The sequence below is a fragment of the Mycteria americana genome, chromosome 15 (genome assembly GCF_035582795.1).
Source record: "Mycteria americana isolate JAX WOST 10 ecotype Jacksonville Zoo and Gardens chromosome 15, USCA_MyAme_1.0, whole genome shotgun sequence".
NCBI lineage: Eukaryota > Metazoa > Chordata > Aves > Ciconiiformes > Ciconiidae > Mycteria > Mycteria americana.
The window spans coordinates 3,991,643-4,013,204 of NC_134379.1; the positions used below are offsets into that span (position 1 = coordinate 3,991,643).

General features: G+C 40.1%; 1 protein-coding gene and 1 long non-coding RNA gene across 11 annotated transcripts in view; one reads left to right on the forward strand and one right to left on the reverse strand.

The window, feature by feature from the left end:
* Window positions 1-1,061: 1,061 nt before the first annotated feature.
* Window positions 1,062-21,062, forward strand: LOC142417343 (uncharacterized). The gene is made up of 3 exons (XR_012777953.1): window positions 1,062-1,165; window positions 5,702-5,846; window positions 19,535-21,062. It is a non-coding gene; the product is annotated as an uncharacterized LOC142417343 (long non-coding RNA).
* VMP1 (vacuole membrane protein 1) overlaps window positions 9,170-21,562 on the reverse strand; it is a 71,289-nt gene continuing 58,896 nt past the window's right edge. For all 10 annotated transcript variants that reach the window (XM_075517916.1, XM_075517914.1, XM_075517913.1 and 7 more), the window contains 2 exons: window positions 13,414-13,516; window positions 9,170-12,119 (listed from right to left, as the gene is read on the reverse strand). In XM_075517916.1, the coding sequence (XP_075374031.1) occupies window positions 11,976-12,119; window positions 13,414-13,516 (247 nt within the window). In that variant the 3' untranslated portion in view covers window positions 9,170-11,975. The remainder of the gene's footprint in view (window positions 12,120-13,413; window positions 13,517-21,562) is intronic.

Genomic DNA, 21,562 nt, shown 5'->3' on the forward strand with positions numbered 1-21,562 from the left:
ATACGCCCATAGTAATAGCTGGTCACTGGCATGCTTGTGTCAATGCAAGCCACCATCGATTCTGATAAATTTCACGGTAGCTTACAGACAGGCAATGTTAATCTCTCTTGCCTTCCAGAAAAATAAAAAAAGTTTCAACTGCCTGTTAGTAGTAGGGCAACTGTTGGCGCACATTAGAGTTGAGTCTAGTCCTAGTTCATGAACTTGAAAAATTCATGAACAGAAAAATTACCTAGTTCATGAACAGAAAAATTACCTGTGTAAGTCAAGAGCTATATTGGTGCTTCAATTCAATAGCTAAATCATTAAATACACAGGGGAATGAGAATCATTCATGGGGGGCGTGGGGAGAACACAAGAGGGAAGGCAGAGAGGAGAAAGCAGATAGGGTAAATATACCAAATAACTTGTCTTATAAAAAGACACTTGACCATCTTGACAATATTCTTCTTGCAGACCACAGTACATAATCCAACAACTCTGGTTTGCTTTCTGTTTTCACTCAGCTGCTCTAGTTCCTGTTTTAGGAACTCCCTCTTGCAAGGGGAAGGCACAATAATCATAGTTCAACTATCCAGCCATACTTCAAGCCCTATACTGCTCAGTAAAGATTTGAGTTGTTTGGAAGTTCAAAACTACATATAACTTTTGTTATAAAATATTATTTGTTTTTAAATCCTAAATCCAAAACATAGTCCCATACTAGCTACTACTATAAAGAAAATTAACTCTATCCCAGCCAAAAGCAGCACAGATATTTAGGGGTTTTTTTTCACTAACTCACTTCCTGGCAGCTCAGAGCTGGAGGACTGTCCCAATCAAACAGGCTTTTCTAGTGCTGTGTTTGTGTCGGTTTCAGCCATTGGCTTTAACTTGGGTATTTTCACAGAAGAAACTGGCGGAAAGATTGCACAAGAAGTTAAGATAAACAACACAGGCAACTCAAGTTTGCAAGGAACAAAGGGTCAGGAAAGGAGACAGTATGGTGAGGTTCTCCCTCCTCCTCCTTCAAAAGGCACAGGATGTTTAGTAACATAGAAATAATTTTTCCTTGTGTTTTCAACAGATACCAGACTGAGAACTCCTTCCAGTATCAGAACTGACAATAGGTAACTCCATGTCTGAAAGAATGACCAAGTCCCTCCCTCATTGTTCTCCAGGACAGGTAAAAGAGATTTTTAAAAAGCAAAGATAAGTCCTCTCAGAAACAAGGAAGAGAGCAATGGGTTATTGTATTGCTACATCAATAAGTAACTTTATTGCAGAAATAACCTTACGTTATCTCTATGTATTTATAATTCTGAGCATGAAGCAAATACAGCAGGTGCTTATTGCACCTATGAATGACATAAACCCATCTTATCGATTCCTTATACGTCCATTTATTATTTATGGCTTATGTCACGTTTAGTGAATGGAGCAGGATATTTGGGGGTTTCTTTATGTTTGATGGCAGAATTTGGGCCATGTCAGGAAACACAGCACACAGCTAACATGTATAACCCCAAAGCAAAAATAAAATTTTCCTTATTTAATCTCTAGTTAGAACATAAGAAAACATAGAGGAAAGATTCTGCAGCTCAAAGACAGAGCTAGGTTCATTATGCTTAACAAGGTTCATTATATTCAACAGGTTCATTATGCTTAACAAGGATACTTCTGTAAGAACTTGTTCACAGTTAGGATTCAGGGAAAATACTCCAACTTCCATGGGAGAACAAAGGTTTTCAAAGCAGCAACAGAGGATCACAACCATCAGCCAAATTTTGACAACACAGATTCCTCAAAACTACAAAAAAAAAAAAAAAGGAGGTGAAAACAAAAGCGTAACTGTTGTAATAGCTGTTATAATCCCTTTCATTGCTCTGGAAAAGAGATTGACAGGAATTGTTTTAGGCATCTCTAGCCTTCTTCCTGTTAGTGTTTTTCACTGCTGACCTCAGTTCTGAAATTCTCACACCCTTTCCCAAACTAAGCCTTCATTTCTTGATCTAGGGCTGGATTCCTCCTTTTTTTTCCCCAGGATGTGGAGAGGGTCAAAGTGACAGGAAGTGAATAGCTATTATCAAATTTTCATCATCTGCAATTATATTAGAAGGTGGAGTTGTCATTTTCTATTTTATTGAGAAAATTAATTATGTAAAGAATAGTCTGAGCCTGGAAGAGGGCCTTTATCTCATTAGAAGTTAAAATTAATGAGATAGATCAAAGGTCAGCACAAGCCAATGGCTCACTGAGGCAGGGACAACAGAATCAGTGGCCTTGACCTAGCTAGTTTTAAGCGAACTATCCACAGGATGTCCATAAACCGAGGAACAATGCGTCAAATCTCACTATTGTTTTTTGTAATGGACAGGTGCAGCTCACTTGGAAGTTGATTCAAGGACTCTAACTATAGCAGATATATTTAATGAATAGGATAACTTTTATTTGGCCACAAAAAAACAGGAACAAAAATTAACCTGTTACAAATACTTTAAACATAGTAACTGTTTGACAAGTGACAGGGCACTAATGTAGTTATAGATACAATTTATTTGGACTTAAGTATATATTGGTGCCTATAAGGTTAGACTGACTACCAGTACAGAAAGGATAGAATCTTAGTGTAAATATATAAGGGACTTTTAAGAAGACTACCTGCACAGATTTACCAAACTGAAACAGCTCACGATTAAGGGCAAAAATCTGCGTTTTCCACAACTAGGATTTTATCAACAAGAAAGAAGGAAGTTATGTTCAAATTACCAGCTGATAGACTACTAGGAAATATTGTTCCAAAAGGTATTAAATGAATAATTCATGTCCTTCTGCATTCGTTAATAAGTTTAGTATTGGTAAATATTATGAAATGAGGGACCAAACATCCAAAAGGAAATTTCTCAGATGTCAAAGTGTACTTTAAACAAGTCTGCATTTTGCTGGACACTGCTTTAAAAACGGCGCAAGAGTCATCAGGAATGTGATTCATGGATCTGATATGGTACAAAAAAACTTCCAAAAGGAATTGAGCTGCTGCCTTTCCTTCACTGCTTTCAAGGGCAGCCCAGACACAGCTTTACCAAGGCAACAAATTCCAGCGTAGGCTTCCTCCTCAAGCCTCCTGCCCCTGGGCTTCCTACCCCACCTCTGCCCACGCTCCAGAAGCACAGCCTGGACACTCAGACAGCCTTTAACTCGCCTGGATGTAGAGCTGATAATCCTGAATTTTAACTATAGAGCCTTTCCGGCTCTTTCAGTCAAACTCGAAGTTCACAATGGTCCCTTCTGATTTCACATTGTATGAATCCTCTCCCTCTAGACAGCCACTTCCCCTCTATCCGGGTGGGGTAATGAGTCACCTACCTCTGTGAATCAGCAGAACCTGCTTAACCCTTTCCCAGAAGCGCAAACAGCTGCAAATAGGGCGGTGTTTCAAATAAATGTTATTGCCAGTGATAGGGAGCACACTGGAAAAGGTGAAGATAGCCTGAGGTAAGAGATTAGAGAAGCTGCTTCTGCTCATTAGGAAATTTAAAGGCAATTTTTAGAGTTATAAATGTGTTCCATGATAAAGATCATGGAAGAAGGCTAAACCTTAACCCCATGGTTCATACAAGCCTGAGGGATTCTAAACAGGGACTTCTAGGAGAGTCTAGTGGTGTAAAACAAAGGCACGGGCCTCTGTACTTCCCTGTGTGAACCAGGTTGCAGACACCTTCTTGTCTGTTAGTCTTTAAAGCAAAATTTTTAAAATATGGAATGTTACACCATAAGATAGAAAAATAAGTAAAATGAGGATGCTCTCTAGGCCAAGATTTCTATTTTAAAAGTAAGAGCAGTAAGTAGAGAAACTAACTAAAACAAGCCACTGGTTAATACAAAAATAAGACAGAATAAACATTTCTTGAGCTTCAGTGAGCTAAGAGCTTTTGTTTCACTAGTTATATGTGATGAGAAATAAATACCATCTTATATGGTATATTTGCATTTAAATGGGTGCATTCTGCAAAAATGATTATTGTACATATTTGGTTACATGTACAATGTAATGTTTATTTAAAGGCTCACAAAAATACGCTTCAGTTGCCTGAGAATGGTGTAATTGTGGTCAGATGGCATGATTTAATTTGAACTTTTGCCCAGCAGTCTCCAATATGTAATAGATCATTTACACAAGCATGTAAGCACATCGAAGGAGCCAAATGGAAAGCAGCCTTATCCCACACGCTGAAGGTGTAATAAAATACTGACTCTGTACTTGGTTGGCAAGGGCAGCAGCTGTAGCTGTTCATTATAATATCCTCAATAAGTATGGTGAGAGCTGGGCAATAGTTCAGAGCTACTGCTTTCCAGATGGCTCAGAACAATACTGAGCTCAAGAATACATATTTCCATGTAAGACTGCTTGCTGCTAGCTGTCGTGCATCTCTGCCACTTGCGAAGAAAACACTGGGAAATTTCCTTCTCATCCCGCTTTGGGCAACTTCAGCCTGTACTACTACCTGATTCTGAGTTATCTAGTCAGCAATTGAATTTATGTAGTTATTTGACCTTGTAAACTAGCAATTTCTCCTTCCTAGGCCAAATTTTGGTGAAGAAACCTAATGCAACCCATAAAACAGTTAAAAACATACATTTGGCAACTGATGAACAAAAATCCAATTAAATACTCTTCTCCCAAGAAGAAAGCTTCCGTTCCCTCGCTACGAGACATTAACTCGGGTTTTCACATTATTTTCCCCTATAAAGATTTAGTCAGGCTTCTCCACAAACCCAGTATTTTCACAGTGAAGTATTCTTATACAAAAAATAGATACAAACCTAACGTGTGCTGTGAAAGGGGAGCTTATTCTTCAATAACATTATAAAGGAAACCTAAACTTGCTTTACTACACGTGGGGTCCTGTTCAAGCTGAACAAAACTCCAGTCGACAGGCCTGAACTTGTCCAAAAATCGCTAAGCACCGAGGACAGACAGGGCTACAAGAAGGACTGAGAGGAGAGACATCAGTGACATCAGTTTTCAGCTAGGACTCTCAGGATCAGGTCTGCCAAACAACACTTAAACACTTTCCTGATTCCCTTATTCCCTTAATTTGGAATGATCCTCTCCCAGTCACAGCTGAAATCTATTGCCAAAGGATAGCACAGGAGATTTCCACACTTCACTTAAAAACACCAGGTGCCTCGCAGGCAGCCATGACAATTTTAGTTCATGCACAAATGCTGTGGTGTGATTTGCCATGTGGTGGTTGTGCACATGCAGAAGTGTTAAGACAGGTTTATATAGAAGTTAAGGGAGGCAACAGAATTCAAATCACCAATTGCATTAGTACAGATCTAGTAGAAATACGGCTTTGAAAATTTTTTTTGGCATTCATTACTTTGAACTTAACTAAATGCCGGCTTCAGGCATCTTAAAAGTTTCTCTCTTCCTTATTGCTCCCCACCTAGAGTCTTATGCAACACACATGGATGCATGTGACTGTATGTCACGAGAGGTCAGCTGGACTGAGGTGAGACATAAAAATCAAGGAATCAGAGAAATAAAATCTGATGTTACGAAAATTTCCTAAATATTACAGCTGTCAGAAAACAGCTGCAGCAAACAAGAGGCACTGAGAGAAGCATGGTTTCTAAACAGACCAGAGAGATTTTGTGAACGTGGCTAGATTTGTACGATGTTGTAAATCTAAATGTGTATTTTCTCTTTATGCAGGTCCAGTTTCTTTCAGAGACAGAAAAGAAATGCTGAGCCCACAAACCTGCTTTTTTCAAGCCTTTTCAACAGATGGAAAGAGCCTAAGAAACATGCAGCCTCAGGAAAGACACACAGTCCCTTAATACTCACACGGTTTCTACAGGTAAGTATGAGCCTCGAACAAAGCGTTTATGTGGTTTAGTTAGCAGCAGCTTCTGCAAGAGAACTGCCATTTTCTTTCCTGACAATATGGAAGGAAAATAGAGGTACCACATGGTCGTTGCACGCAGATAGAGCAAGCTTTAGGAAATGCATCTAATCTCTTAAATAATTTCTTATACTTTGTCAAATGGTTTGAGACAGAGCTCAACCTCCCCAGGCACACCGGGCACTGGTGGTGCCTGTGCTCAGGTAGCTTAGAGCTCCGGCTGACATCTTCCACCAAATCGATGCCACCTTCCAGTGAAAAGGCATTGGACCCTAGAAATGGCATGCAGATTAGCTGGTACCCGAGTAAGGTGATAGGTGACTACCCACAGATTGATGTCATCTATCATAATTGTGGTCACAATCTTGTGGCTAACGAACGCTTCAGTGTAGTTCATAGAATTTGCCTAGACCTGAGATATCTTTGACATAAGTGCAATACTTCGTGTAGCAAAAAGCAGCTATAAACGACACACTACCAAGGCCACAAGGAAACAAAAAGTTCCAACCACCTCTCACGAGGAGGCAGAATCAGACCTGCGTGGCCTGCTCTGTCACATTAGCATTAAAAAGACCCCCAAAACAGTGGGTTATGCCTTAAATCAGGTGTACTCAACACACAGCCCTTCCCTCGCAGGACCCCTCAAGCAGGAACAGCGCAGCAGTCACCAGAGAAAAGACACCAACTCGCTCTTTTTACAAGGACAGAAAAGCAGGTTCTGAGGCCATGGGAGAAGGGTGCGGCTTGCAGGGCAGTTATCAGAGCAGGGAACAACACACCGAGCTGACAAGTCCTATCTCTTGCCCTTCATCAGGAAGTAGCAGCTAGTTTCCTTATTACCAGCTGCCTGGGCAAACTCATTTAAGCTCGTTGGGAAACCAGAAGAACAATTAAGCTGGGAGTAACTCCCTTGAAAGGCAGAAGATGCAGCACACTTACTTATCCATACCTGAGCAGCTCATCAAACGATGTTTAAAGGAAGATGACCTTTGATTTAATGCTAATGTAATCAATGCTCTTTGAATCATTCCATGAGTGCAGAATAGTAATACCCCCCCCCCCCCCCCCCCAGCACAATAAAGGGCAGCGTTAAAGTAAAACAAAGCTTGGCCCATTCAACAGGTTCACATTTGCACATTTGTTTTACCACAACTGAACATCACCAGCAGTGAATAGGCTGAATGACTTCACAGCTCAACAGCCTCTTCACTCGAAATTCAGCACAGAGTAATAGTCAGCTTTTTTGACCAAAACACCATTTTGCTGAATTCCTGACACATGCCAAGAAACCCATGGCAGATTGCTGGGCTCTTCCCGTTTGCTTTTACCTGGAAGGCGATGTAGCCAGGCATCTTTTTGACATTTGATGACAGTTTCTGCATTTGAGCTCCTTTCACTCTTTTGACAACTGACCCAGGTTGTTACAGCCCCTCCCACTCACACCACTACCAAAACCGTGCTTTGCTGCCTTTTATGAAAGCTGAGTGGATGCATCAATAAGCAAGTGAAACGGATAAAGAAATAAATGCTAGCATCATGCCCTCAATTAGACACTTGAATTAGGAAAGTCACAGCAGGCTCAAAGAGTTTTTCAGATAATCCTTTTAAAAATGGGTTTGTAAGAGCATATGCAAATATTTACCCTCAATCTAGTTCTGAACGCATTAGCAGGGTGTTTCACAGGGAAGGCGATTGCTTCACTCCCTGTTCCCTGAAGAGGTTCCAGCACCCCCCCACGGCTCCGGCAGTGGAACCCTCACCTGGACCCGCCTGCTCTCAGCGAGGGGTGACAGCCCAGCAGGAAGCCCTCCCTAGCTATTGCTCCCCCACTTTCACACTCCACTTAGTGCTGCAATCTGGAGAAGGCTGGGCACAAAGTACTTACTGTTTTTTCTTCTTCTCCTCCAAAAAATACCCCCCCCCAAATTTACAGAAAAAACCCTAGAATTTTAAATCTCTGAAGAGCAATTTCAATTACCTTATATATAATTACATTCAACCTTTTTACCTGCTGATTACCAAGTATTTTTTAACCATGTGCTTCAAAGCAAGCTGAATTACTTTCACCTCCAAGGAACACACCCAATCACCACTTATTTTTACACCTGCAATCAATTTTGTTCACTAATATTTATATTTGTGCTTGACAATCAGGGAAACATCCACAGTATTTGTGCTTGCAATTAGCACTGCCTGCAGTGAGAGGGAGGCTGATTCTAACAAATTAAATCATGAAACCCAAAAGCACAGCAGGGAAGGACTTTCTGGAACAGCATTAAGCCATCTCCAAGTATTAATGACAAGTATCTTTTAGCATGAACAAGCAGCTGGGTGATATCAGAGGGAGCTGCTTTAACAAGAAACAGTGTGACATTGGGATGGAGGTAAGAAACTGCACGCAGAGACAGGGAGCAGGAGGTTCCCTGTTGGTTTTGATGGAGCTGAGGGAAGTCTGGAACTGGATGATTCGATCTGACATGGCCTGTGCTGGTCTCTTGGCTCAGCCCGGCACAGACCAGGGTGACCTTTTTCGCTTTGCTTACATCAACAGAATGCTTGCCCTGAGCGGGTACATCGTGGCTGCCGGGGAGAGGGGCACACTAGCGTGCTTACATCTCACACGGCCTTCACAGTACATTGCTGGTGAGGCACAATTCACAGGTCTGGCAGTAAGCAAGCAGCGAATTAAGAGGAGGATCAGCTCTGATGTGCTTCTCTGACCTGTTGGGCTGGCACTATGGCCAACTTTCTGCTTTCCTTTCTATTTACAGTGCGCTTGTGAAAGCAGATTTAGCCATGTTCCACAGATGACAGGACTAAAACAATCTGTATCAGCTCAAAGTCATCTTTGATGTTTAACCAAACATTAGTTGTTGTTACAAGGGCTGTTACTTACTTCCGTGTGATTTTTCAGTAATTCCAAGAAAAAAAGCGAGATACTTTATTCAAAGAATCAGCTAAAAATACAGTGATCCATGCTAAGATTGTTTCTCTTGCAACAGACCTCACTTGGGATTTTTCTCTAACACACTTTAAACGAGATGAGTGACTGCTTCCAACGCACAGCATAACTGAAAATGTGTAAGGGAGCAAAACGCATGTTTTCAGATGAAAGGCTAAAGGCTCTGGGTCTTTCTTTGAAGCCACAAAATGCAACTGCAGATGTGTCTTCTAGATTCACCCTCATTGTAGAATGCTTGGGACAAGAAATTTCACAGCATAACAACCAAGCTCAATATACAGAAATGGAAGCAATCCAGCTGAAATAAACACCGGGAAACAGTTATTTGTTTGTTTATTTAAGCAAACATAAAACTATCCATTTGCAAATCTCATTAGGTTTGCATAACTTTCATTTCTATTATTTGTTACCTTTTACCAAGTCTTATTATCTCCCAGCGGCCGAACAGGTAGAAGCAAGTAGAATGACCAGTCCCTTCTTTAAATAATGTTAGAAAGCTTCAAAATAACAGCATAGCTTATTGGAATGGACACATACAAACATGAGTTGCAGAACAATAGAGATATATTTTGCACTATATGTATGTAAACATATATTGAAATAAAAGTGGGGGAAAGCTTTCAATTTGTCTAGTGATTTTTCAGTAGGCAAGGAGGCATAATTATGAGGAGACTGCTAAAGCATTTAGAATGGTATGGTTCATTGGCTCAAGCTCTAGGAAGAGTTGTGGGTTTTTTTTTTTTTTTTTTTTACTTATTGTTACACAGTCTCCTCATTTCAATCTGACAGCATACAGGGGCCTCTACATGGCACAAATTTAATTTACTCTCACGAAAGGCCTTAAGACACTACCAGAACTGTGTGCAGGACATACCAGCGTCCCTACAGTGAATGGCAGATTTGAGGGAAAAAAGCTGCCACTAAAACTGGGGAAAGTAGCAAACAGTTGTTTCACTAATCCAAGTATCCTGAAGAAAAATGAAACAAACAGCTAGGAACTGCTGACGTGATCTCTTACAAAGTGCAAAATTAAAGTTTTAGTAGACTGAAAAAAGTGAAGTATCAAACAGGGCTATGTTTTTTTGGATGTGTATTGTATCAGAACAAGTTCTTTGCTATGTTATTTTCACAGACAATATTTAGGCCAAAAAATGAAAAAGCTGCTTGGGCCAAGATTTAAGAAATACTGCTCATCTTTTAAAAATCCACAGGGGCAAATGAGTGGCCTTTGTGCTTTTAACTATCTTGCACTACCTCCCAGCACTCAGACTTTTAGCTATTTAAATTTAATCTAGTCAGCAGCTCTATTGAGAGAAGTCCCTATTAAAAGCCTCCCCATGCATTCAGTAACCCTGTTTAAAGTTATATACGAAGCATACAAGAGAAACATTACAAACCTCACACACAACTGAGATGAAACTTTAAAAGCTAGATTGCTGCACGGCATGACTTCTGAACTCATTTCCATCTAAACTTAAAAACATTTATATGCTACTGATGTTCAATGAAAACAGTTGGAGATGGATGAGCGAACGGTCAGATGAAAGATACCAAAATGTCAGACAGCCTACCGACTGTTGTTGCCATGAGATCCAACAGTCAACATCAGTCTGATAAGCTATCCGACAGGATGGTACAGCCATGGAGATGTCACGACGGTTGGCAACACAAGAGGACATTCAGGCAGATTGAACAAAATACAGATTCTCACACCTTGCTCGACCCTTGCCCTAACCTAATGGAGGGATAAATCTAAGCTAAGCAAGAGCAAGATCTAACCCACTCTGTGCTCATATGCCACCTTTTGATAACACTAATTGGAAGTCAAATTAATTCTTGTTACTTACCCCTAGGATAAAAATAAAAAACAATAGTTCAAAAATTTATTAGAGTAGTAACACATAAACAGTAGCAGTGGAATGGATATCTACTTACTAAAGAGGGAAAAGATCCATTTTAATATTGGTCATGTTCATGTACATTAGCACTGGAACGCACACTGATTCATAACAATGTTTTAAAATATCTGACTTCTAAAGCCTAAGTTTAAGGTTCTCTAAGGTTCTCTGCGGCATTGCTGGGTTTGACATCAGATCTGTTTTCAGCTGGAATCTTTACTCTTCCCCCCTCTCTTCTCCTTCATTGCCCACGGTGCTGTGATCAGTGGCAAACATCTGAGAAGAATTTGACAGCAAATATCGCTAGCTATTTAACTTGCCTATTTTAACCAGTGAGCCACACTTCAAGCAAGTGATATGCATTCTACTTCCCTCTGCTAAGTAAGAAGTTCTTAAGAAAAAAGAAAAAAAAAAAGAACAAAGGGCTTCAGCACCATTTGTGCAGGAAGGATGAGTAAAGCATGCAATTCATGGGATTAAGGCTTAATAAAGAAACTAAAGAAACTGAGCGTACAAAAGTGGAGAGGAAAACAGCTTAAAGAGACTGACACAAGAAATTCTGGAATGATCAAAGATGACTTTATAAAGTTTTATCTTAACTTCATTCTAAATATACAGAATAAAAAATGTCAGCTTCAGCATTTTGACATCAATCATCTCTGCTAACATCATGACGTTTAAGAGGGTGGCTTTTCCAACCGAGAGCACGTGCAATGCAATGGGACGCTGGAGAATTCAGATGGAATAGCCTTACCATGAGGGACATGCAACAGTTTGTATCCAATCTGTATTCATTTATATACATTTTGATGGTCTTGAAAGTTATGGAAAAAGCAAAACAGCCACCCTTCAAAATAAACAGTTACCCTTAGTTCAGTCTGAAGTTAAATCAGGAAGTGGAGATTATTAAATCATCAGGTTTGGAAGTAATTTGGATGGACAACATTTGTGTTAAACTCCATTTAACATCACATTGTCCATCCCATATAATACAACTCAGACATGTAAAGCGTTTATACCTTACCTTAACATTTATAAGTTTGTCAATGAACCGTCTGCTCTAATACCCAAATTACTTTCAAAATTAAATAAAAAATTTTATAGTTGAAAATTGATGTTAAAAAGTTTTCCCCCATTTCGAATAATGCTGATTTTTAAGCATATGGAAAGATGTGTCATTTTTTGTGTCTGCTAAAACCCAATTCCAAGGGTTTTTTTCCAAGCTCATTTGGTTTTTTCTTCAGAGTACATCTTCTGTTGCAGTCGTTTGGCATAGCTCTGGGCCATGGAGTTGATTATAGATAAGATAAAATAACAAACCATGACAATCACCAATTTTTCAAACATCCACGATAGCCAGTTTTCCCCCTGAAGAGACAAAGACAAAACAGAAGAAGAGGAAAATGAAGATTAGTGGACAGCACGATGGAGAATTCTCCATTTTCTGGGTGAAAGGGAAAAGCCTAACCTGTGTGATTTATCAAACTAAAAACAGGAACCAAGTGCAAGCTGACAGGATTCCTGCAGGTCTCTCTCTAAAGCTGACTTTAGTCCCTTGAAAAACAATGCAGGAGGGCTTGCCAAATACACTGCAGGGCAGATGATGAATCCTTGACCGTTACTAGTGTGCTGGTGAAGCCATTTATTACTCCTCGTATTGTTTTGTCTTTGCTCACAATTCATAGAGTTCAGAATTAGCAACCCCTGACTGTCATTCCCTGTCATGTTCATTGCAAAGAAGACAATAAGGTCATTGGTTAACAATGGTTTTTTCCTAAACTGCATATACTGTGTTATTTCCAGCTGGTATCCGATTCTCCCGGTGTCACCAGCAGTTAACGCGGTGACCTCGGCAGCCCCACTTCGAGCGTTTTCCATGGCTACTCTTAACTTGTATTTTTTTTTTGTCAAAGGAGGGCAGCAATGCACTGCACAAAAATTACTTCAATGTGCATACAAGGAATCTGCATGTTTAGCTATTCCAGCCTGACCCTCCCTAATTTAGTCTCTTTTTTGGTAAGAAATGGGCAAAGAAACATTTACAGGAGCTACACGTATTAAATGTGAAATGTGAGTTCGATTAATGGATTTTTTCTAAAAATGCCTTCGTATCCTAAGGAATTTCATGTCCAGGATGCTCTGTCCCCACTGAAAATTCAGGGTGTGTTTTTTAAAATACTTTTCTTTTTGTATGAAGGGACACTTCTGCCCCTTCGTACCGGCTCTAAACACCGTATTTTTCATTTCCTTTCGAACAGTAAAGGCTTGGGGATTTGGTTTCTTACTGGCCATTAAGCCACAGATCCCACTGGCTTCTGAAGCAGTGATGCTGCACAGTCTGTTACCGTTTCACATGTAAATGCAAGCTTTTTCTGCTTAAATTTCTCTTTCGAAATCAGCACGCTAGTACAGAGGCAAGACCTGCCATTGGTCTTGCTTTATTGTTTTCTTTATTCTCCGAGAGGTGTAAGTCCAGTTGCATACAATTACAGCAATATTTTTAACTCCCAGGTTGCTTTTAAAAGGAAACTTTTATCTCTTCCCCGGGCCACTGCAAATCGTTGAAAAACAGCATCAGGAGTTACACCGGTAAACCTGACAAGTCAAAAGCCAGCTAGAGAAGGGAAAAATTAACTGGGGAGGGAGGCAGAGAGGTTCTTACCTGTGGCACGCCACTGTCAGATTTGTGGTGGAGTTTTATCCTCTGAGCTTCCAAATATTCTTGAAATGGCTTCTGAAGAGAAGGACCTATACTTGGAATAGCACTGATGCAAAGTTCATCCCAGAGAACAAGACAAAATAGGGGAGAAAAAAAACAAAAACAAAAAAACATTTTTTTTAAACTTACCACTTTGACCCAAACAGAACAAAGTTCAGACTGAGCTACAGCTCAGAAGGGCGTTGCTACTTGAGAAAGCAGATAACCACGAAATCGAGTGTATTTCAGCTTTTTATCTGATACTTCGGAAAGGGCCACGTTTCCCCAGATCCTCAAAAAGTGCTTAAAAAGAAAAATATTTCGGAGCAAACCAGTGACAATACACTGCTGGTAACACCGAAAGAAGCTGTGAGCGAGAGCATTTCCTTAGAGCCAGGGAGAAGCCAGCTGAGGCTGTGCACTGGTGCAGTGCTGAGAATAAAATGAATGACTTCTCAGAAGTCCCACATTTATCACCAGCAGTTCCTGTAAGAACTGGTTTGAACCGATTAATAAGGAAATGACTTGTGCTTGTGTCATCCCTCAGTTAAAAAAGAAACTGCTCGCCCTATGACTTGCCCCTATCTTCTCAAAGAAGACGGCCCCTTTCTCAAACTAAGTCCTTATTAGGACAATCTGTGCGTCATCCTTACCCAAAAAGAATGCATTAGCAAATTCTGCAGGCGCCTCCCACAAGTCAGTGATTAACAAAGGAACAAAGAAGGAACTATGAACCCTGTTCTGAATCATGCCATCGTTTATGGCAGATGACTTGCACAAAAGCTACAATACGTTACTGAACACCTTGTTCTTACATTCACGTTACAGAGATCGGGGTTACGTTTCTGGAACTAAGCACCCTCTCCTACCTCTAAGGCGTAAAGGTGTTAGCGCTGGACAGACTCGCAGCAGCCTCCAACTTCCATTCTGCAAATACCACAGCCCGGCCAGACTTTAATCAAAAACAACCTAGCTAATTTTTCTTTAAATCCATACAGCGTGCTATTTAGCAGGAGGTTCAAGGAGCTTTAAGAATTGTCACGACACTTAAAAAAAAAAAAACAACTTAAACACTATACAGAAGAAATTACCATTAGCAAAAAACAGTAGCTGAGCTGGCGTGGTGAGAACTCACGCACAATCCGAAGGCTCCCAAGGTGTGATCCACATACATACACCAACACTCCTAACTCCGACCACGGGAGAGCTCCCATCACCGACAGACGCCACTTTAATTTCAGAGAGAACGGAGATTTTAAATTTCTTCTTTTCATTTTAAAGAAATTAATCTGGTCTTCTACATTAAAAAAAAGTCACCTACATTTCAACGCTTCAGTTTTGATTCTTTACACTACTACTTGAGGGAGGATTTAGTAACCCACGCCTCAGACACCAAGATACACACACCCCCAGTTTACAAACGGACCAGCTCCTCTCTGAACGGCCGCGGGAGGGCTAGGCCTCTAAAATGATTTTCCTCAGTCTCCTGGTTTGACACAATATTCCCTTTTCCAGCCTAAAGCCCAGTGAAAAAATAACAGCTTTCGAATCTGCAGAACTTGCAGAAAATGCACAGACCAAAGAAACAAAGTAGCTCGCTCTCCTCCACTAAATGTATTTCCTTCAATAGCCAGGGGCAAATAATTTTTTTGAACATATTTACAAGAAAAAGATTGCTTCCCTCATGATTCACCATCACGATGATACAAATGGGTGAGTAAATTCTGTGCCCGGACTGGTAAAATTTCAGAAGGAAAAAAAAAAAAAAAAAAAAAAAAAGCAGAGACCAGAGACTAAAGCACATCTATTACACATTCTACACAAGAGTATGTCAACTTTTACAAATGATTTCCAGTTTTTCAGAACCGTCCCTTGCGAAGCTGACTTTATTCATGGTAAAAATTCTGATGACTCGCTGATCGGTACGAGTCATTTTAAAAATGAGTTACATTTTGAGGTTTCTTTTCTTTTTCAAATGACACTAGGAAGCCCGGAAAAGCTACTGAAAGGTAATAGTTTACATTTAAACTTCTGCATGATTATGAAATGAATATTTAAATGATGAGAGATGAATGATTAACAGAACGGTTGTTCATATGCCTCCATTTTTTTTCTGAAAACTGAACTAAGTCAGTTCCCAATTAGCATTAAACAACAGAACAAAGACATGAAAACCAAGTTCAGACGGCTTGAAGAGATCCTGGTGCATCAACACTGTGTTTGAAAATTTTTTTCACTAAAAGTATTCAGCTTTTTTTTTTTCTTTTGTCAGCATGACTAAGAATTAAGTGCACGAGATTCATTTTATTAAAGCTATTGTGAAGAACTGTACGATCCTGAATGCAAGGACCTTGGTTTCTAAAAGTCTGCAGTGTTTTGCACATTTGCAGAGACTAATACTGCAAAAAAGGTGCCTAAATTTAAATAAGGAGTAAAATGAAGCAGAGTAGCATCTGGAAAATCATGAATCCACAGGACCAGGAATAAAATTCTTGAAATCCCATTTCAGTGGGGCAGTATTGGTTACTTGCACTCTTTCGACAAAATTCAATCATTTAATCAACCAGCTAACATATCCATCACCTAATATCCAAAGTGCAGGCATCAGCTTAGATCTAGAAGTCTTAAAAATCAGTTTTCATTTTATTTCATTACAGACAAGTGAGTGGTACCCCCCCAAACCTAGTGAAGTTCAACTCACTAACCCTGTTCTTATCAAAGGAGGAGGGGGAAGACTTCAGTATAACTTTTCAAGGATTACCCTCAAACCAGAGGCAGGTACACAGGCAGAAGGAACAGATTTGCATCATAATTCTGTGCCACTTAGCGATGATGACTTTAAGATGCACCTTCAAAAGACTGCTGTAGTTTCAGGAGTCTAGATGCAAACCACAGGCGTATTTACACATCCGACTTAAGAAAGGAAGATGCTGGAAGATAACCCTGTTTGTAGCATAATCTAAAAGCAATTCCTTGCATTTTCCTTTGAGAATCAAGCCTATTGTCTTTCAAATAAAGAGTACGAAAGGATAAGAAAATAAAAGGACCTTAGGGCACAACAGAACTGAGCTCATCCACGCTTTGGAGTCTCTATCTGCCAAACAAAACACGCAGCCCCCCCAACCACACAACCTGCTGCCCCTTCTTAAGGGCTTAAAATGGAGGTCTTGGTGAGCTGCTTAAGGACTGCAATTAAAAAGAAAATGAAATAAAAAAAGGTCATTCACAATGAAATACGTTTCACCAGTTGCTATCGTTGGAATTAACCAATTTTGCAGTTAATGAGCAACAAGGACGCACTCCGAGGAAGAGAGGTGCTGTTCTTGTGTATCTTGTCCTTTCAACAACATTTACTTGAAAAAGAAAGAGACTAGCTACAGTTTTACCATAAGACTCAGAAAAAAATGCTTTGGATTTTTTTTCTTTTTTGAGGAAAAAAAACCCAACCTCTGAAGAAATTTTGTTTCAGAAGAAATTTTAGAAACAGTTAGCATTAAGCACCAATTTTTGTTTTAATTCATTCTGAGTCTCTGCTAAAACTGAATGTTTCACAAGGAATTGAAACTGAAAACAGACTTCCAAAAAATTGCACTAGCCTTTGGTACAGCCTAAATTCATTAAAATCGTAACATTTCAGTAAAAAACATTACTTGCATTCTAATACTACAACACGAACACCCATGAAGAATTTTGCTTCACTGAAGAAAACAACTGTTGAAGCCTGTTTTCAGAAGTATTACCTGGTATTTGTAATTAAACAGATGCATCTGATTTTTTTTTTTTTTTTTTAAGAGCCACGATTTCTAGCCATACAAAAAATTATACAGCTTTTTTTTCCCCCCAACAAATAAAACAAAACTTCACATCTATTTGAAGCACCCCACTACAGAGATTCAGCAAAGCTGTTCTAGGATTAGTTTAAAAATTGCACCAACTATGTACAGATTCTGAGAGTATGAGTCCTAAAACTTCTATTCCAGTTACAGCCAAACTGTGTTTGTTAAAATACACTGTACAATTTATTAATTTGCTTTTCAAAGAATGACTGTCAACAGTCACGTCAGTAGTCATGAGATGGTAGGAAAGATTTTTGGCAAACACCTTTTTACAAAATCTTTGGAACTACAGGTGGGAGTTTTCTCAAATGGACGTGGATGAAGCACCAAACCAAGAGGAGGGGAAAAAGAAAAAAAAAAGTATTTTCCCTATGCCAGCTTAACAAAAAGTAGAAAGTTATTCAGTACTCCAGTCAACTGCATTTTTACTAATATTAAAAATCCTTCTTTAAAACCGTTTAATCATTATATTTGCACTTTTGAAAGGCATATTTTTCATCTTAGGAGATCTTTAAGAGTGCAGGTTACTCTTGAGTTATTGAAATTTCATAACCTATGCTTTTAGAGTTTGTGAACACTCAAATAATTACAAGCTGTGCTAAATGCTGAAGTACAGTTCTCTGTCAAATGCTGCATTTTTGTATCACTGCGCTCACATTTCACAAAAAAACTGTCAGTCCACAATTTAGGATATAAAGTTCCCATCTTACAAAAACCTCTGCAGATGTGCATATCAGAGAGAAATGTTAGCATGAGCAAGTATTTTCAAGAAACACCGAAACTGCCACGGTAGACCCCCATTTTAGGAACATTAATATGGTGGGGTTTTTACTGCTGATGAAAGTTGCTCATTTTTAAGAGGCCTCTATCAGCAAGTGATTAAGCAGCTGATTAAGCAGTTCTTAAACTCCATTTATTTTGATGGAAATTAATTTTTCTGAATTTTATACCCTATTCAGCAACTCATATGAACAAATGGAATCAGTCCCGGAGTTGTGATGACTGAGAAACATTAAGCACTGCAGGTTTAAAAACAGGGAAGTCCATTTTATCATGGAAATAACAACCTGAAGGGAAATGAGAACCGTAATAATTAAATAGACGGTGCAAACGAGCTGCCAGGCTCCCAGGCTGAAGCACACCGAAGCCCTGCTTGGAAAGGTGATGCAACATTGAGTCACAACCCCATTTTATGGATGATCTCTCTAATATCCACAGCTGTTAATTTGGAAAAACTGTTTAACTGTTAACACGGGGATTGATTTTGTCAGACTCTCTGGCACGCACGCTTTGTCCTCGTCCGGACCCTCTCAGGGTCTGGCGACAAACAGGGTCGTATACATTTTGCTCAGATTCAGCTATTTGGGCTAGTCCAGCTATAGAAAAACATCCTTTTAGGAAATGCCAGCACTACAATTCAAAACGAAGACAACAGCGAAAGAAAATTTGAAACAACAGAAAACCAAACTATGAGGAAAATACCATTGTGCATTTTGTCAGCACAAACCCTGCACGCACGCAGTATCTCACCCTGCGTCCCAGAGCAAGCGTGGCCCAAGGCCAGAGATTATCTCCTTCTACAAAAAAGGGAGTTGAGGGGCACTGAAGAACGTGACAACCGAAGGAGGGAGCGTGCTGGCACGGAGCCTTCCCTCCCAGTACCTCCAACTCTTTTTTTTAATAATTTATTTAAACCAGACTAACTATCGACAGCTAGGCCAGAGGGCCAAAGCAAAGGCTTTCACCTTCCAAACTATTATGCCAAACATCGTTAAATCATCACACCCAACACCCGTTCCTCCCACCCAGAGTTTCTCTGGGCCAGATTCACATTTCTATGTTCCCCTGTAAGAACACAAGAAAAATCCATCCTGAAGCTCGCAAGCAGCAAGGACGAGCCCCCACAGCTGGCTATTTTAGCCATCCCTCCCTCAAAAGAACCGGGAAGTTTTGCTCCAGCAAATTCTTTGTCAAATTCTTTGAAAGTTAGACATTTATAAACTATTGAGAAATAGATTCCAGCAGAAATATTTTTATGCCACTGGACAACTAGCGAAGCTGATTCATTTGCCCACCGTGCTGACAGTCTAAACAGAGCACCTTTCTTCCTGCGAGCTATCTGAACCTTCAATGGTTAATTTTTTTCCAGACAGTGATCTAAACAGGCTTAACGGTTAGTATTTTAATGAGCTGTCATTTCCTGTGCTGATAAAGATTCTCACAGTATTTAAACCATCCATTTCCCCCAGGCTCCGCCAACACCAGGACCGTGCGCAGTGACTCAGAGCGGACCTCAGCCTCCCGCCTGACTCAGCCCTGACGGACGATGCTCCAGCAAACCTGGACCCCGGCTCGGCGAGCGCGTTCCCAGCAAAACCTGGGCTGTCACGGAGGGAGTAAAACCACAGCCTTCAGCTTCTGTCACCGCCACTGCGGCCTCAGAGCGTTTGGTGAAACTTAGATGTTATCTGCCTTCAGGGCTCTAAAATTGCAGAAAATAAATCTGGTTTATGGTCAGGATCAACAGAAACATTTTAGGGGTTAAAAGGCTACTTGGCAGATTCACTTGCTTTACGAGACGAAGAAAGAAAATCTCTTATTTGAAGATTACTAAGCTAAAATTGTTACACGTTTGACATCATTTATACCTGGAGCTACGCTCAATACCCACGTTCACCAAGCTGTCTGCAAAACAGTTTTTTTCTTGGGACATTGTTACGTTAAAATCAATGCTTTCAAAAATAGGAACTGCAACACCTCTGAACTGCTGGTTCTTAACTCTGCTCAATATTGCTCTTTGTAAGAAAACTTCTATTTGTATTTTAAAGGTATATTTTTGTACACAATTTAGAAAAAAGCTTGCTTGTTCAGAGTTAAATCCTACAAGCCTTTTGCAAATAAACTTTTATAATTCTGTTGTGATCCACTGGAAGGTTTTCAACACCAAAGCTACTCAAATTTCACCCACATCTGTGTCCCTTTCAAGACACTAAAGCCTTTTTTGTGCAGAGCTGATCTATTGTGTACAGGGCGTACTACGAGGGCACAGTCTCACAGGTTTCTGATATACTTGTGGGAGGAAAGCCATTGATTTATTGTACCAAGAAATGTCAGGTGTACTGGTATAACCCTTCCAGAAGCATTTCTCTCAGGAGATTTTGAAGTCGCTGCTCAATTATCCATGTTCTCAGCCACTTCAGGTTATTTTCGGTTGAATTCTACTACACAGGTTTTATTTTAAATATTGATTGGAACCTATTTTTCGAAATATCCGTTAATGAAGACGCCAGTTCAACAGGATACGGACTTTCTGGCACACGTGCACAACAAAGGGCCACCACGTCCGATTGTGCCTGGCTCCTTGGACGCTGGCCTGCCCCGAGCAGAGCGACGCGAAGCAGCGGAGATGAGCTGGCAGAGGCCACGCTACGGGGTCGTACCCTGCTGAAGGCCCCCAAAACCCCAGGCAATGGCACGGCACCACGTGAATCAAAAAAAGGGCTCTTCCCAGCCCAGGCCAACTGATTTCTGGTGCGGCCCTTTCTATCACTGTAGCTTCTTGACTTGTATTCTAAAGAAATAACCTAAACCTATACTGTAAGTTATTTTGGAAACAAATATACAGTCCTTAAGCAAAGTTTTATATATTTTCCATTGGTCACCATGATTTCCTTTACTTTTTTCATGAAAGGAACATCACGCTCCTTACAAGAATCAACTGAGTTTTAAGTTGTGAAGCAAAGAATTATGGCACAATAAATGGCAGCAAACTGGTTTGTCAAGGCAACGGTTCAAGTACCTGTTACCAAAAAACTGTTTTTCCTTTAAGACATGCAATCATTCAAACTGGCCTGCATAGCTGGTAAGCAGGAAAATTTGTTCCACAAAAACCACCAGGTTAAGAAACCCTTTGGAAGCGCTGATATTTTGGGGTACATTTTCAGGTCTGAGTTTGTTGAATTACACTTCACACTGTTAACACGTCTCACCCACAGAACGTGGCACTAACGAATTAACTTCTAAAAATCTGTGGAAGTATGCAATTTTTTTTTTTTTTTTAAATGCATTTCAGTGGCTTCTATTTAAACTTCAAATTAGTTTATTGACTCAGTTCATTAATTGAGTAGCTTAGCCTCTACTTCTCGGAAAATCAGCAAGGCATCGTTTGCTACAGGCAGTCGTTCGTTCGCTCTGCTGAGAAGATAGCGTAGCTGGTCTATCACATCAGCACTTCTTGGTGTTCGTGCCTCCCCTCTGAGTAACCATCACAGCCTCTG